This window comes from Branchiostoma lanceolatum, chromosome 1 (genome assembly GCF_035083965.1).
Source record: "Branchiostoma lanceolatum isolate klBraLanc5 chromosome 1, klBraLanc5.hap2, whole genome shotgun sequence".
Taxonomy (NCBI): Eukaryota; Metazoa; Chordata; class Leptocardii; order Amphioxiformes; family Branchiostomatidae; genus Branchiostoma; species Branchiostoma lanceolatum.
This window is the reverse complement of record NC_089722.1, coordinates 22830027-22848091: the sequence shown is the minus strand read 5'-3', so window position 1 is coordinate 22848091 and position 18065 is coordinate 22830027. Positions and strand designations below refer to the sequence as shown.

The 18065-nt window shown below is 41.4% G+C and overlaps 1 protein-coding gene and 1 long non-coding RNA gene across 18 annotated transcripts in view; one reads left to right on the top strand and one right to left on the bottom strand.

The window, feature by feature from the left end:
• The window catches only part of LOC136442136 (unconventional myosin-XVIIIa-like), a 127369-nt gene that overhangs the window by 72806 nt on the left and 36498 nt on the right, over positions 1-18065 (top strand). For all 16 annotated transcript variants that reach the window (XR_010756973.1, XM_066438883.1, XM_066438813.1 and 13 more), the window contains 4 exons: positions 7233-7361; positions 7956-8099; positions 10090-10299; positions 11677-11794. Coding sequence is in view for 15 of the 16 variants with exons in the window: in XM_066438883.1 (XP_066294980.1) it covers positions 7233-7361; positions 7956-8099; positions 10090-10299; positions 11677-11794 (601 nt within the window). In the remaining variant the exon portion in view is untranslated. The remainder of the gene's footprint in view (positions 1-7232; positions 7362-7955; positions 8100-10089; positions 10300-11676; positions 11795-18065) is intronic.
• LOC136442256 (uncharacterized) lies at positions 176-2297 on the bottom strand. Of its 2 annotated transcripts, XR_010756988.1 has the most exons (3): positions 1847-2297; positions 962-1078; positions 176-476 (listed from the first exon to the last, which is right to left on the bottom strand). It is a non-coding gene; the product is annotated as an uncharacterized lncRNA (long non-coding RNA). The 2 variants fall into 2 exon arrangements; XR_010756987.1 differs by lacking the exon at positions 1847-2297 and having other exon boundaries at positions 962-1835.

Below are 18065 nucleotides of genomic sequence, written 5' to 3'. Positions count from 1 at the left end.
ATGTTTTAACTAAGTTGTATTTTGTTTGAAATAAGAACAAACTGATCACAATAATCCTTTGAATTTTATTACATATGATTTCAAATATAGAATGACTCAGTTGCAAGCCGCTCATATGTATTCAGGTTAGGGACTATTTAAATCGCCAACGTTGGAAAAGAAACAGACAATCACATTGTGTTTTTATCTCTTTTACTTTATTAACATGGTAAGAGAAAATAAGATAGTTAATAAAGCAATGTTATGGAAGATACATTTCCATATTGTACATTAAAGTAAAATATTTGTACAAGTAGCAAGTCGTTTACTTGGCCATTCATGCCACAGAAATTCTGGAACTATAGACTGAATGTCAAGCCTGACTAGATTGATCCCCACGATTGTTGGTTAGGTGATACACAGCATTTGAAAGCTGCTGTTACTGCCGTTCAAGTTCAACTCTTTCTGATGACTGTTGTCTTTATTGTCATGCAGAGCTGAAAGAAACAATGTCGGATTAGTAACACCTTGATACATGTTAACAGGCTCGATCACCTCCTTCCATGACAACCATAATCAACATGTAAACATGTATGGATGTCTATCAGTTTTATTTAGATGATTGAAATGTCATGCCCTATCATACAATGTACAATCTAATTGATTAAACCAAAGCACCACCCATCCCTCTTCCCCAACTCCAAACCAAACATGGGTTTGGTCTGGTTTTCAAGTACCTGGTCAAAATACTTGGGCATTCCAAGTTCAGTTTTTAAACCAACCATCTGAATTCAGTATGAGTATAATGACTATGTAATATGTGGGCTTGCTATGATGCATATGGAAACTGAAACTTAACATGCAAGAACTTTAATTTGGAGGGGGTAGACAAGGCTTGTACAGGTGTTTTGTATCCCTCTCCATTCATCGTAATCGAAAAAAAAAACAAGGAAAGAAAGAAAAGGAAATGAATGTTACTAACCATGTTGTCCAGGCAAACTGTTTGAACAGCCTCCATGTAACTTGTCCTCCTGATTGGTCGCCCGGTTTGGCTGCTCCATCCTTCCTCCATCCTCCTATCCTTATTATCTCGTAACTCCTGAAAAAGCAAGCTGATGAATAACTCACAACTTTGGTTGTACAGAAGTTTCGTACATGACATGCAACTATTTTTTGGAAGTCAGAACGTGTTAGGGATTAATATTCCTATGATGTTCGGTGGAAAATGGAAGATGACATATATCTTATGCTTTCTATGGTTACGTTGTTCAACCCTACACTTGAAAGCATTTCAGATCCAAAAGCTAAACACGTCCGTAACTGGACATGTAGAAAATTCATTTTTCTTCTAGAAGTTTCTCATTATACATGGGCATGGTCCTCTCCACAAATAAATAAACAAAACTCCTGCAACTTTAACTTAAATCGATGCACATTAATGGGTAACTGAACTGTTCGGAAAATCTGTAACTCACCGGTGAGGGATATTTGTGTCGGCTGAGCTTAACAGGATATTTGTGACTTTGTAAGTTTCCAAGAAACATTTCCATGTCGAAAAGATAAGGTACTTATCATCTCTCTTTCAAACTGTACTTATAAGTTTGCACAAATCGAAATCCGTAAAATCTAAACGAGCTCATTGTGAGATATATGGGGGAGGGCAGGGGTGCTACAATAGATTCGAATCAGTTTTCCATCACGCAGTGTGAAGACATATAGAAGACTTGTCGTTTGTAACCACTATGTTGGACAATAGAATTAATGCAGACCACGAAATAACGTAGTGATCAAGCATAGAAACGGCAAGTTCTATGTGAATAGAAAAATATGCGCCGTACAACAGGTTTAGACCTAGAACTTCACAAACCTTCAGACCGCTATCTGAGTCTCTGACGGAAGGTGTGGGCGCCTTCCTGGCCTTTTCCTTGGCTCCGGACGGGTGGAGGTCGACGCAGCGTTTTGAACAATGGATCAAACTTCTGATGGTCAAATGGTCATATGGCGTCCTAAAAGCGCGATTAATTAATCGACTGTCGTTTGCCCTGCCCTGGTTCCGCCTTACCGTGGTTGGTTGGTCGGTGGTTGGCTACGCCTTACTGTCGTTCACGCCCAGCTGTCGGTGGTTAGTTGCGCACTGCTGTCGTTCACGCCCAGCTGTCGGTGATTGGTTGCGCACTGCTGTCGTTCACGCCCAGCTGTCGGTGATTGGTTCTAGAAAGTCACGCCCTGAGATCCGGAGGGACTGATACTAAAATTCCACCAGCTGGATGCCAGATGTCAACGTAACACAAAGACTTGATGTTATTTATAAATCCTTTATTCACCCTCTCCTTGAATATGGTGACATTATATGGCATGGGTGTATGTGATTCCCAATGATTAGAACGAGTCCGAATATGTATACGAATACGAATGCGCTCTTGTACTTTCAGGGGCTGTATATGGGTCTTCGTATTCTTCGCTCCTTGCTGAACTAGGTCGGGAAAAACTTTCGGATCGTCGTCATGTTCACCCGCTGATCATGTTCTACAAAATTGTTCATAGCCATACTCGCCAGTAATACTGAAATTTTGGCTTGACCCAGTCATATTGTAGTTAGCAAACGTTCCAAAACTTAGTATTACTTGGTTTATATATTGATTGTTTATTGTATATATTGCTTGTTTGTATCGAAGTACCCAAATGCTGTATTCAGATGTGATGTTGGATATTAGCTACGTATACTTGCTAGAGTGGATCACCTCTGTATCCTGTGTATTCCTCAGCCGATTAATAAATGAATAAAACACACACACACAAATACCAACCCTTCAGCTATAACCTTCGCCAGGGAGGGAAACACATGTTCCGCCTTTTAACTGAGGGTCTAACTGAGCGGGTCTTTAGTACATTTTCCTTAGGGGCATGTTGGTATTGACACGACAAACTAACTGGCCAGTGCAGGTACTGGAAGCAGTCTGGCATCTAGGCTGTATAGGAATGATTGCTTTGTTCATCCCTCAACCTATTTTTGTTGTGTCTCTTTGCGTCCGGTATGCATCTGTGTTTCCACATATACTAGTACAGACGAAGCCACTTAATTGCACCTCGGATAAACGCACACTCCATTTAATTGCACCAAATCCCCAAATCCCAAACCGGTTCCCATTCACTGCATTGTTAGTGACTCCGCATATCTGCACCACGCATTGTCACCAATGCCGGATAACTGCACCAAATTTTGTTCAAAAATCCTCCACAAGTTGACTTAAAAATCGGCAAACGCTGTACAAACAAGAGTTCCGCGACCTCATATCTCCATGAACAAGTCTATTTATGCAAATGACTTACACATTTACATAATATATGCTTTATCATAAACACCTTTATCTTACTTAAACATGTTGCAATAATTTTCAAATTTGATGAATTTAGGTGTTTTGCAATAATTATGCAAATCAGGAATTTATTTACATAATTGGTATCTGTTGATGCTCCACTTTCCATAAAGTACATATGTTACATGTATTTGAGTCTTATAATGGAAAACACAGCAAATATAGATTTCCCTCATTATCTATGCAAATTAAGTCCCAATTAGCATAATTTGCACTTCATTGTGTATATCTCTGTCTAAGCTACCAGCATACTAAATATCATGGAAATCCGTTGTTCCTTTGTTCAGTTATTCTCCTTTGAAGATTTTCACAATAACGCCCCTGCAGTTCCAGAGCAAGCTGCTAGGGGACCCAAACCTACACCACTTCTTAATTACATCACAAGCTATCTCCCACCCAAAAATCAAGATCACAGCACGTCCAGGTTAAAAGATACAAAAATTGAAGTTCTGCTGCAGTACCAAGGTCACATACCAGGGGGCCCAAAATCAACCCTGACCTTCGGCTTCACAACACCCGCCCACATACCAAATATCATTGTAATCCATCAAGAGGTTCTTGAGTTATGCTGACTACAAGAGTCCGGAAACACAAACACAACAAGAGTTCCGCGACCTCATATCTCCATGAACAATTCTATTTATGCAAATGACATACACATCTATATAATATATGCTTAATCATAAACACCTTTATCTTACTTACACATGTTGCAATATTGACAGTCCTACAATTTTCCAATTTGATGAATTCCTGTGTTTTTGCATTAATTATGCAAATGAGGAATTTATTTGCATAATTGGTACCTGTTGATGCTCAACTTTCCATAAACTACATATGTTACATGTATTTGAGTCTTATAATGGAAAACACTGCAAATATAGATTTTCCTCATTAGCTATGCAAATTAAGTCCCAATTAGCATAATTTGCACTTCATTATGTAAATCTCTGTCTAAGCTACCTGCATACTAAATATCACGGATATCCGTCGTTCCTTTGTTCAGTTATTCTCCTTAGAAGGTTTTCAGGATGACGCCCCTGCAGTTCCAGAGCAAGCCGCTAGGGGGCCCAAACCTACACTACTTTTTCATTACGTCACAAGCTATCTGCCACCCAAAAATCAAGACCACAGCACGTCCAGGTCAAAAGATACAAAAATTGAAGTTCTGCTGCAGTACCAAGGTCACATACCAGGGGGCCGAAAATCGACCCTGACCTTCGGCTTCACAACACCCGCCCACATACCAAATATCATTGTAATCCATCGAGAGGTTCTTGAGTTATGCTGACTACAAGAGTCCGGAAACACAACACAAACACACACACACACACACAGACACGCCAAAAACAATATCTCCATTTTTCATGGAGATAAACACACACACACACACACACACACACACACACACACACACACACACACACACACACACACACACACACACAAACACGCCAAAAACAATATCTCCATTTTTCATGGAGATAATGAGCCGATACTTGCCGGTGTAAAGGCACAATACTGCCAATATGTTATGAGTAACAAAAGAAGGCGGTCTCCATTGACAGTCACATACTGCTGTAATAATGAAAGACCGGCGTCTTTACGTCACATTCAGTCGGAAACCGTACAGCGAGTCAGCAAAACCTACAAACACGTAGGAAGACATAGCAGTCGCTTTTGGCGGTGCGGTGCTGACGTGATCATCTGTCACATTCTTTTATGGCAGAGCTGAATCCGCGTCGTATAAACTTCCTGCATTCACCAGAACGAGGTAAAAGCTCTGCTATAAGGAGAATGATCTGTCACTGATCTAAGTCATCTAACCATATCTACCCAATGGATACGTTGTACAACTCACTACCATGGTGTCGACAGTCTAATTTGTCCAGACATGAGGGGGGGCACTGCTCTGGGCTCACCCGTAATCAGTAACCAAGTCTTAGGTTCAATTCCTAGTTTCATGGCGGTACATGATTTACGTAAATCGACAACTGTACTTTACGTAATGTAACACAGAAACTGTTATCCCATGGCGATGTTTCAGAATGCCTCCCCTGTAACGTTACGTGTGTTGTAAATTAATGCGGTAGATCGCATGGAAAAATGAAAGAATGCAAAATCAAAACAGGTCAGTCGTAGTCATTTCTTTATTTTCAGCAAAGGGTCATGTTTTCGTTGTGCTAGAGTTTCTGACTAACAATACACCCCCCCCCCGCCCATGATGGTGCGGTCCACCTGGGCATTTCGCATAATTGCACCAGCCGCATAGTTGCACCAAAAACGCTGACAAATGGGTGGTGCAGTTAAGCGGATTCTACTGTATATATTTTGGCCGGCATAACTCAAGACGTGCCAGAAGCTACGGATAAAGCACGTTGAAATCACTATCTCCATGAATAATGGAATGATAGTTATTGGCCTGTCTGTTGGTTTGTGTTTCTATCATACACATAAGAAATATAGCTGCATAAAACCCCAAAAAATTGGGTCTTTAAGTGTTTGTTGAGAAGAAAACCGACCAAAGAAAACAACGTTAACATCGCTGTCGTCTGGCGACGTTGTTTTCCCGCCATTTTTTTGGGCCGCGATGGTGGCGGAACGATTCAACGCACAGATTTGTAACGCTCTAACATGTGATTGGTACCGTCTATGAAAAGGAAACTGTAAACAGAGATGGCGAGGATATTTCCCAATAAGTTGACGTAAGCCGTGTCGTTTTTTCGTAATGATTTTGTAAGTCGGGTCGCATGCAAGACGTACGTCAGGCCGCGCGCACAGTGCGTAGTAGCCTATTTCCCGTGAAAACATGAGCTGGGATGCGCTGGACATAGCCCTTCTCACATGACGTGAGAAGTGCACACAGTCAAAATTTTCCGGTCAAAAGAAAGCTAGAATATAGCAGACTTCAAGCCTTATTTACATTTCCCTAACTTCATCACCAACTTCCGAAGAGAGCAAATTAACCAAAGCGTGCTAAGTTAGGCACACTATCTGGCGTAGCACTAAATCAGAAGGTACATTCGTGAAAATGTCTCACAGCGTCTTCCGCATGTAACGCGGAGCGTGAAGGGCCCATGAACAGTATGAATACATTTCTTGTCCATGTATGTTCTTTAGATGAATGTGTTCAAAATACATTCATTAAAACATGACCATTCTCTGGCAACCAGTCCAGCATCATGGAAAAACAAAGTTTATAGTACTGATAAAAATCTACCACTCAATTATCACGACCATACCAAGTCCATGCCATGTCACAGGATGTTCGACAATCTAATCTATCATTTAAAGTGCACACGTATAGTATCAAACCACGCCACCAACATTTATCAATAGCAAACCTTACACCGTCGCCATGGCAATGCTTTTTCATTGCCAATCTTATTTCTGTTTCTATGATTTACTATGTTCTGTTTGGATAGCTGATTTCTAGCCTGAATCATCCCCCTGCTTAGGCACAAAATGTTGTTCAAAGAGTTTGTCCCCATGATTAGCTCTCTTATGTCTACTAAGAGATACTGTTAGGTTTGTTAACCTTTAGCACACTGAAGTAGCTGTTTAGCACCCAATTTCCTATTGGTTACAGAGTTAGGCAGCAGGGAGAAGGTTATCTTAGAGACCTCCAGCTCTGTGGTGAAGAGTGGTCCACATCTCCTGAAAGTGTGCAGAAGTAAATACGTGTTCGTGTTGTTTCCCTCCAGGTGTTTTTGACTGTACATTGTGTACCTTGAGCTTCATGTACTAGTACATGTCAATGCCTAGTAATAAGTTGATAAGTTTTTTACTTAGAGACCTCCAGCTCTGTGGTGAAAAGTGGTCCATATTTCCTGAAAGTGTGCAGAAGTAAAGACATGTTTGTGTTGTTTTCTCCAGGTGTTCTTCCGAGCAGGTGCGCTGGCCCAGCTTGAGGACCAGCGGGATGAGAAGACCACCGACACCATCTCCAAGTTCCAGGCGCACTGCAGGGGGTACATCGCTCGACAGAACCTCAAGAAAATCAAGGTAAACACCTGAGATACTTGAGTAACCGTATTCCATTTTCAGTGCTTGGTAGTTTGTATACAAGCAATGATATCACTGTGACCCAGTGAGTGGCAGGCAAAAATCAGATGGATTGCAATGAATTAATGTACATGTAAATAAATGATATCATCTGCTAATTTGAATGTTAATCAGTAATCTAATTTTACCTACCAGTCGTTTAACATCCCGGATGCAAACAAAAACAGTGATCTTTTGTATTCTTGTTTCTTACCTGACTGAAATTTAGGTCACTAGTTATTCACTTTCTTGGCATTGTGAAAAGTCGTCTACATTTAGATATCTAACAAAACAAAACCATTATTGGCTTATGTATGTAAGTGGGGTGATTAACAGTAACAAAACGAAGACCAAATCCTTTTTCACTGTGAGTACTGAATGTGTTGCAGTTTTTTACCAAGTGAAACAGACTGGTTTAGCCTAAGTTTTGTAGTACAGTATGTACAACTAAAGATGTTGGAACGTTGATGAAAGTTAGACATCCAGGTAATAAGATACGCCAAAAATAGTTATTCAAGCAACTGTTGGAAGTAACCATTTTTGTTGAATCCCCAGGTACAAGAGCTGGCCATCCGATGTATCCAGAGGAATGTGAAGATCTACATGGCCGTGCGCAACTGGCCCTGGTTCCGCCTTGTCACCAAAGTCCTACCTCTCCTTAATGTGCACCGGACAGAGGACGAACTCAAAGAAAAACTGGTGAGTTCTACCTCGTGGTACTGTAAATGCTGAAATTTTCGCGATAGTTTAATGTTTGCGGTTGTGGTGACCTCGTCACCGCAAACCTAGAGTCACAGCGAAAGTGTTTTTTTTCTCTCTCTTCTGATCACCTACCCTTTTGCTTCTACTGTGCACTTAAAAAGACTGCAAACATTTTCTCTCTAGCACAAAACTAACTTAAAGGCATTTACAGTATTCCCTGTTTTACAATATCAAACACCCCTAAGTTGTATGTGGTCTAACCCAGAAAAGGACAAGTTTGAAAAGCATTGGGGCAGTATCACTTTAAATTGGGACTTTAAAGGAAGAAGAGTGAAGGTATTTTTGTGTGCGAACCAGGTTAAGAAAATGCCAGGAAAGGCCCCAAGATGTTGACAGACTATTGGGCAAATTTCTCAGATGCCAACTCTACAGTTTAAGTATGTTTTGTGTCCAAAGGTAGGGCTAAGTGCCTTTTGGAGTAGAGAACACCCATGAAGCGGTGATGTACATGTAAATGTAGGTGTGAAACTTAACCCTTTGCTCAAGTCATTCTCTCCGTTCCGTAAAGTTGAGTGGGTGAGACGTCCTTTCTTCAGCTCTTCTCAACCAGAAAGTAACTCTGAAAAGTCCGTCGTATGTGTCCCCCGGAAGAGAATTCTGGCCAATCAGATTTCATGTAAACAAACACACCTGACACATCCATGCAGGAAGGCTTTATTAAGACTTACTTAACCATGTTGCACTTCCTGAAATTCAGGTTGTTTGATTTTATCTGGCAGTCAAGCTTTTCTATTTTTTATAAAGAATGAAATATCTTGGTATAGTAGAAATGTACTCAACTTACATATAGCTGTAACTCTTTTTCAGGTGAGGTCCACGAAATAATTGGTAATTATTTTTGATGATATCCACGTTTCCTTCACAGAAATGTCAAGGTCAAAAGGAAAGACTTCAGGAGCCAGCAGCTGTATTGTCTTCTAATTAGATTTATCTCTCATTGTTAATTCATAGATGTCCTTCCACTTTGAAAATCACCAACAATAGTCTTAGTAATATTGATTAATCAATATCATAATTTCACAACATTTGTATTGGAAAAGAAATTGCAGTCTTGACAAGTTTTTGGCACAGATTGATTAAGGTCTTCTATAAGAAGATGAAAGATACAGAATGCATCTTTAGACACCTCCTGTGTGTTTGATTGTATTTTAACTATAGTATTAATTGTAATGGACAAGTTTCCTGTAAGCATTGTGTTTGAGAGTAATGAATAGTTTTATCAGTTCATGGTTCCTGTCAGTATGAACAATAGCTGTCAAGTTTACATGCACCCAGCTATTGTGTGTCACAGTTGTACACATGAAATCATAAATAGACCGACAATAAAATGTCATAAACAAAGGGAAGATGTCCAGACAGATTAACTGTTGTCACAAGATGGCCAGACGGAAACAGTTCTCTGTTTTGTATACCTCAAGTGTTTCGCTATCTTAGCAGATGTAAGACATTTCTACTTTTCAAGGATTACATAAGGCTTTGATGCAATTGAAGAACAAGATAGGTTGCAAAAAACAAACAAACAAACAGAACATTTTCAAAATACTGACTGTTAATATCACAAATTGCTATAAGGTTTCAACAGTATTATATTGTCTGTAAGCTAAAGAGGGTGGTAATTCACATCAATATGTCAGAAAAACAGAACATTATCTTCATGGAGCCTGTATAAAGAATAGTCTGAGAGATTGTTTGGTACTAAAATGTATAGGTATGGAAACTTGTAGGAACTGCTCTGCATGTCGGCATGTCAGGAGGTTTCTCCTTGGCCAAAGAGGGCCTATCAAGTGGGTAGATCTGGTCTGGGCTAAGGTAATCATCTTTAAATTGATCAAAAAAAGTTGAAGGATTTTCCTATGTGTTGGGTGTCTTCCTTTTGTGTTGAATATACATTGCTACTGAGATGTACTCATAAGTCTGCTTGTTTCAGGTTGAAGTTGACCAATTGAAGGCAAAGCTGGACAAGATCGAGAAGGAACGCAACGACCTTCGACAAGCCAACAACAAGCTGGAGACCAAAGTTGCCGACCTGACCTCGGAGCTCTCAGACGAACACAGCACGGCAAACAGTGCCTCTGAGATGCTGGAGACAGAGACGGGAGAGAGGATGAAACTAGAAAAGGAAATGAACCAACTACAGGTGAGAGAGTGGATGGTTTTGATTCTAATTATATAACCTCCCTTTACGATGCCTGTAGGCAAATAGTAGTAGACAACCTCAAGCCAACTGTGCATACTCATGCCATACCTTCAGAAAAGATACTGTAGCCGCATAGTTCCTTTTTACGATGCCTTAATATTGCTTAAATGAAAGGCACTACTTACACTTTACAGACCGAAGTAGAGTAAATGTGATATTTGAGCATCCAGAAATATTAAGTTTGCAGGATATTTCTGGATACTTAAAATATACATTTACACTACCTTAATTGAGGGCTACTGCCTACGCTTTTTGGACAGAAAGTAAAGGAAATATTATGCATAGAAATTTCTTAAAGAGTGACAAAACGGAATCATTATGCATGCTTTAAGAGCAGGTTCCGTGCAGTGTTTGTTGTGAAATCTTCTTTAACAACAGAAAGAAGATAAGTCATGATTGGTGGTGTTTTGGTAGCTCAATCTACCATAGAAATGTATTATTTACTCAACAAGGCTTTTGTTGACCAATGAGAAATTGATAGAATGTACCATACAGAGCGAGATGCATATAGTATGAGAAGTTTTTATTCCGAATTGTAAATTTGTGATGTCAGCAATTTTGACAAGAAATTCTGTTGCTGCAAATGACAGCATGCCTGTTTATGGATATGTACTAGGAGAAAAATGTTATTGCATACCTGGTAGGAATGCAGTAGACATAACAAATTCTTACCCCCAACAAATTTATCACAACTTCCTTTTGTTGGGTCAGGTGTTGAGGCTATTGTTGTGTACACCTGTGCATACACCTGTGAACACTTAAAAACTGCAGTCAAGACAAATAGATGGCAGACTTGAAAGAAAAATATGTGTAGCCTCAGATAATCGTGGCCATATTCTTCTCTCTTTTGTCTCTCTTTCACTTCATCTTAATTATCTGCACATTATTGCGCGAGATATTTGACACATGGCCAAGTAAGGACAACAAGGCTGGCCCTACACTGTATTGTGAAGTCTATTTCTTCCTAGTATTTTGTTTTGCTCTATTTTGTAATGACATTTCACTGACGTTGGCTTCCTGCAGTTACCCAGCACATGGGTTATTCTGTTGAGGAGATGGAAGAGGGCTTGTCAGTTTCTTTTGAAAAATGGCAATTGTCACCCTTATCCTTTGTGCTGATTGGTTGGTTAATTCTTTCTGAATGAAACTCCTATGATCCAAAGTTCTATACTTAATAGACAGGTGTTTGGACATCCCACGTACAAACCCTTTAGAGTTCTTCACAAGTAGTACTATTATAATGATACTTGATAATGATGTCAGCTTCTCCATATTGTAGTGGTTGACTAAAAAGTTTGTACTCTGTCTTGTTTGTAGGACCAGAATGACGGGCTTCAGCAGAAGATGCGACAGATGGAGATTGAGCTGACGCAGATGCGACTGATCCGAGCCTCGCAGATCGGAGCGGTGGAGAGCGATGAAGAGGAAGATGAAGGTAAATTATTTCACTGTCACACCTATCTAAATAATGTCAATGATCTTCAAAGCCCAATATTAGTAAGTCTTTGAATGTAAGAAAATGTGTTTTGCTGGTATAATACATGTTCGGATTAGTGTTTGTTGTTTAGAGATTTTTTTAGCTTTCACTGGTGCCTCAGTTTCAGTATTTTGCATCTGGGAACTTGTGTGATAGATTACAAATAACTATTGGCTATCCAAGCTGTCCATTTAGGGGGGCATGGTGGGAGGTTCCCCCTTCCCACACTTTTATTTTCGAAGGTAATCAGATCTACGTCACAACAATGGCCAGGTTTGCACTGTGGTGAATCAGGCATTCCAACCCCTCACCTGCTTTGTGAGAAACAATGGGGACACCGGGCCGTGGGTTTACCTGACACGTGACCTCTGTCGGGAGGGTCGTTCCTCGCACATTCCCTCTGTCATTGGTGATTACGGATACCAATGTCTTCTTGGTATGTTGGGATGAACCATGTGTATATTTAGGGGGGTGCACAACGTAGTAAAATCGTTATGTATTATATGTTTGAAAGGTTAACACACTAATGGTGTGCATCGTCACCCCATTGTGAGTTTCATATTTTGTTTATTTGCCAATTACCTGAGAACTTTCAGGAAGATTTTGATTGTTTTGCCATGGGCATTGATACCAATTACAGTTGAAATGGTTGCTCTTTTAATGTGTGTTCTCATTATTTTCCAACTCATTGGGTACACTCGTATATTTGGCAGTTCATATTTAGCATGCAGTTGTTTCCGTGTCTAGCATAAAAGTCAAATCTTTGAAATTCCTGGCTACCCTTTTGAGTATTTTATTGTCAGCAAAGAATTTCTTGATATAAATCATGATTGTTGAAGGTGGTGGAATGTGGTGATAAGGAGGCTGGTTACGCCCATGTTATGAGGTGACAAAGGGTCATCGACCCTTGAGTCATCGCCAATGTTTGACTTTTTTATTATCGTTTACTCAGAAGTAAGATTGTGGGAGGAAAAGTGACTAAAACACCAGCAATGATAATTAATATTTTTGAACTTTAAACAAACAAAGTGAATAACAGACCCAAGCAACTTATCTTATTGAAAGGACAGACTCATGCTCTGTACACTGTAAAACTCTGAGGTGCCTCTCTACTGCTCAAAAGGCCTGCAGTCTCGGTATGCAAATTAGTCATCAGTGTGGCCTTTTTAGGGCATTTAGGGTTAATGAAAGTACCTTGCTCTGCCATCATTGAAACAGAATGCTTGAGGAGTATTTTGCTGTACAGAGCAGAAAGAACAATTGTATTAGTGTCAGAAACCCCTTTGTGAGCCTTTGCACTTGACTTTCTCTTTGCAAACATAGACTGTGGACCCACACCTAAGGGTGCTGTAGGGCTCTTCATGTGGATTACTGAAGTGTTGAAGTGACGTAGAGCCTCACTTTTCCCTTCAATCCACAAAGCGCGGAATTGGGTTGGGGGAAACCCGAGAGCGGACGTTGAAACCGACGCCCTTTCAGTCGGTCTCTACTTCCCCACTTCACGTTCCAGACATTCTTTTCTCGTCGCAGTCAGGTAGAAAGGTGAGGTTCTATCTTTAGAAATAGGCAGTAGTTGTTTCGTATCCGCCATGAAGGTAAAAGTTGTGGCAGAAATGGGGCGGCCGGGAGCGGTGTGTGTAGTTCTGCCCGTGGACTCCCATTGTGGGGAAGAGTGCCAATGTAAGTAAACTTGTCGCCGTATTTTGTTTGTTTTTCTATTTGTTTTGTTTTGCCTTATTGCAGTACACAAATATAGTCTGACCATTAAGGTGCAATGGAGTCATGGGATCCTTGCTGTAGACTGCTATAGTTTTGTCTGTATACAGGAAGGAGATAGTAGTGCATCTCTCGCGGTCTACTTTGTTCTATTTTTGGTCTATTTACGGAGTGGCTGGTAGGCGGGCGGGAGGGCAACGTGCCGTGTTACACACGTGAGGCACCTCAGAATCCGCCCAATCAAGCGTGACGGCTGAGCGCATTGAGAACTGACAGCGAGTTTGACATTCTTGTAGTGGTGTGTCATGAGGAGGGAGGGACGCACACATACAGGTGGGAGTAGTACACTCACCAGGTGTTGTCAAACTGCCAGGTGTAAATCAGATACAGGTAGACTAACTTTGAAGTACTGCTGAGCTGGAAAGCCTCTTTACGGGTCTCCAGATTCTTTCATCTTTAAGGAAAGTTACACCTATACAAGGAATACGGTAGGTTTTGATTATAGTAGTTATACCAATTCTGTGTACTCATCTTAATTCCTTGGCTTGTCAGGTATTATGTAATGTGCAGACATTGACGGCTTTAAGTGGCACCTCTTATCAGTGCCTGTATTTTGTGTACAATGAGGTCTAGATCAAGCAGTTCGTTTGTATAATGGGGTAAATGATTGCTACATTCCAGGCTGCTCGCTGAAAAGGTTGTTATTGGATGCTAAGAACATATATTTGGACCAAGTCTGATGCTTAATATTTAAATCCTTGTTGAAATTAGTGATAATCCTTAGCTTTGTGTTGCTATGTGTTTTGGAGTGGTGGGAATATTTGTGGTTAAATTCTGTACGTTAATATGAAAAAGTCTTGAAGTTTGTGAGGTAACAGATTTAAAACTCAAAGGGGTTGGAGAACAAATTCAAAGCTTTTTAATACTGTATTACTTTCAGCATATTACCAGTCCCAGACTTTCTTAACCATACGACCCCATGTAAAACTAAGGAAGTGTGTTACAACAGCCACACAACATCTTTGTCAACTGTTATTTGCACAGTGTTCAGTTAAAAGGGGGTCCTTTTGTATTGGACACGCAGTGATTTAGGTCCATATGCGAAACCCTTACAGGATATTAGACGGAACAAAAAAGGCGTAGATGTTATTTGACGTTTTCATATCCTGGGAAAACCAAAGGCTTCTCCCATATGAATGGAAAACAGGATGTTAATTTTGCATGTTGATGGTTGTTGTTGAATGCCGCAATTGCTTGTCATGTCAACCGTCAGTGGCAATTTTAAAAGATTTGTTGTAAATTTCCTGTTGTGGTAACATATTAATAGCCGGGCATACTTGTGCCATGAGCTCACAAATAAGGAAACCGCAGTATGGTGAAAACAGCAGGGCTAGTGGTCCTCTGCCTAGGTAGTTTTCTGGGTTAGCAGCCAACTTTTCTTTCAGAAGGTAGGTGTACTTTGCTCAGATGGAATCCTTTGTGTTTACTAGTGCCTGGTATGTGGTTTTAGTTTGTCAAGAGCTTTGTGGAAGAAGTGACCGTGATACTTGCTCCAATGTCATATTAGTTTAGTAACTTTGAACACCAGGTATTGTACATATTCCTTTCATTTGAACTTGGTAAATGTCTCTACATTACATCCATAGGTCACAAAGTATAGAACAAGGAAACTCACATTATGTAGAGAGTGAGCGTTTTTACCGGCACACCTATATTTCAAAACATTTCTTCTGTTTGATGATTGGTTAATGATCAAACACAACTGAATTTCACATTTGTCAAATCTTGGCCTAGGGCTGACATTGTAAACAGGTTTCTCTTACAATGGGGTCAGGCAGAATTTGGGATGTAATTTCAAACCTAAAACACAAGTTCTCCACTTGTTACCTCTGTAAAAATCTGGGCTTCTGAACGCGTTCGAACGCCCGTGAGCGGCCCGTCCGGAACGGGCCCGTTCGATTTAAACGACCGTTGAGAGGCGTTCAATGAACGTTTGACGAACGTTTCTGAACGTCTTGAACGGCCAGGAACGTCCCGGTCATATGCCCGTTTGGCCGCTTTGAACGGTCTGTGAACGGTCGAACGGCCTCCCGAACGATGCGAACGGCCGTTCCGAACGCTCAACCGAACGGCCGTTCGGAACGGCCCGTCCGCGGCCGTTCGGAACGGCCTCCAGCTGCCCTCCGAACGGGCGTGGAATGGCCTCCAGCTGCCCTCCGATCGGGCGCGGAACGCCCTCCGAACGGGCTTAGAACGTGCGAACCGAACGGGCGTGGAACGGCATCCGGCTGCCGTCCTTACGGTGACGAACGGCCTCTATATGCCGTCTAAACGGCGTGGAACGCCCTGCAACAGCCTCCGAACGGCGTGGAACGCCTTGCAACAGCAGTCCAAACGACAGAGAACAACGCGGAACGGCCGCGGAAGCTACTCTGACAGCAGTCTCATGTTCGACTTCGGCTGTTTTTTGCGTCTTTTGGGGCATTTTTGTAGGGCTTCAGAATATGTCACGTCCGTTTTGCCGGGGTACACGAAAGCATTATATACCGGTCGGGACGTCTGCTCAGCATGGGAAAGAAGATAAATAACAGACAAAACGACTATAATGAGGATAGATTTTTTTAAGAACGTTTTTGTGATTCAAAGTTGTTGGTAACATGATAGGCTAAGTTATAAGTTGTGACGGTTATTGTTGTTTTCTGAATTTGCATGTCGTTTCTGATTGTTTTTTGATAGTCAAACGCCTCCCGTAAAGAGGTTACCACTGAGTATCAACGACCTTCGGAAAGAGTCAGTAAATATTCTATATCAATTGAAATTTAGCCCGTGAGGCCAGGTGCAAAAGTCCGGCCTCGGGTCACGATCACAGAAATCGGAGGAAACGTTTAAATAAAAAATAATTGCCAGATGAGTTTGCAGTCAGTAACCATTTGCGGCAAGTCCAACGGTTGACAAATACATGTCCATGCACGCCAATGACATGAGCCGAGCACATTATTGATTTACAACGTCCAGCTAGCTGAGGTGTTGATTGATCACTTTTGGGTCGGTGACAACTCAACTAGCCGGAGTAGCCGCCTTCCTACATCTCCGCCCGATGTCGGCGGATTAAACATTGACGGGAAAACAAATTGTAGTATGAATTGTAGTATGGATTTGGTGATACTACATGTCAATGGGGAACCCCGGCGTTGACAGACAAATGGAAAATGGACATGGGATTATGTTCAAACATATAGAATTTGGTAAATGAGCTTTGCGGAAAACAATTTACACATTCCTGCAAATTAGCTAATAGCACCCAAAGATAGACCAATAAAGACACCCCGCCGTGAAAAGCCTGGCAGACGATCATCCTGTTTTTGGTTTACTTCTCGGCACTAAATTTCCAAGTGAAAAATATCGTTCCTGCTCCAGTGTTCATAATACCCATAACACTAACCACGCCGGACGGAACGGTCGCTTTCAAAAATGTGTTCCTCTTGCTCTACGATCCTCTATTTGAAATATTGCATAGGTTTCAATTCAATAAGAAACAAGGTTGCAAGCCTACACCACGCTCCTGACCACGCTCTTAGGGCAGTGCGGGGGTGTGGCATCTCAAATCCCCAAGGTTCGCGCATGCCAGCAAACAACATTTCCCGACAGGAAGGCGGAGCCACCGGTAGCTTTGCACATGTCTGACCCCGATTCTCCTTGGCGCTTTTATAAACCTTCTTGGTGAACAGAGAATAATGTTATTTTGTGCGAGAACTGCGACAAACCAATGATGCTTTATCAAGAGGAGAGAGCACGACATTATCGGTCCGCTTTGCCGTTTGTTTCGCCCGCTGTCCTATTGTTAACAGACCGGGCGACACGCCCTTTGATCAGTATCTTCGAACTTCGCAGGCAGGTTTCGCGGGGTTTTCCAATGCAAATGAGCTTAGACCTGGCGTCACACGTCCCGATTTATGCCGAGCACAAGCCGAGTAGGGCCGATGGGTCTGGCTTTTCCGGGGATTCCCATATTTGGAAAACTCTATAGGGTAACGCGACGTCATCTTCGGCTGCAGAACAAAATGGCGATTATCCACATACTTTTCTCCCTGCTGTACGATAAACATGGGCGAGTTTAGAGCTTTTGTGGACCGGTCTCTGTTCCAGCGACAGGAATCTGAAAATATGGTTATATTTGTATGTGGCTATAAGAAAATTACGGATTTTCCCTCGGTAAGTTAATTTTTTCCCTAACAGTGATGCAGCTCGTGCCGTGCTAGTTTTTGTCGTGCCGTCCCCGGTTTTTTAACAGTTCTTTGGAAAGACCTCCTTGAAAGAAGAGACCGACTCTTTGCGTAGTTTTCATGTCGATCGGGTCTTTCTTTGATAGTATGTTTTAAAGTTAATGTGCTAACCGGAGAACAATGGGGGCGGAGACAAGGCGCGCATTTGAAAAGGACAAGTTTTCTTTCGTCTTTCTTTGATTTGTGTCGATGTTTTTCGACTGACCTTCCGACTGAAATTTCTTCACAAC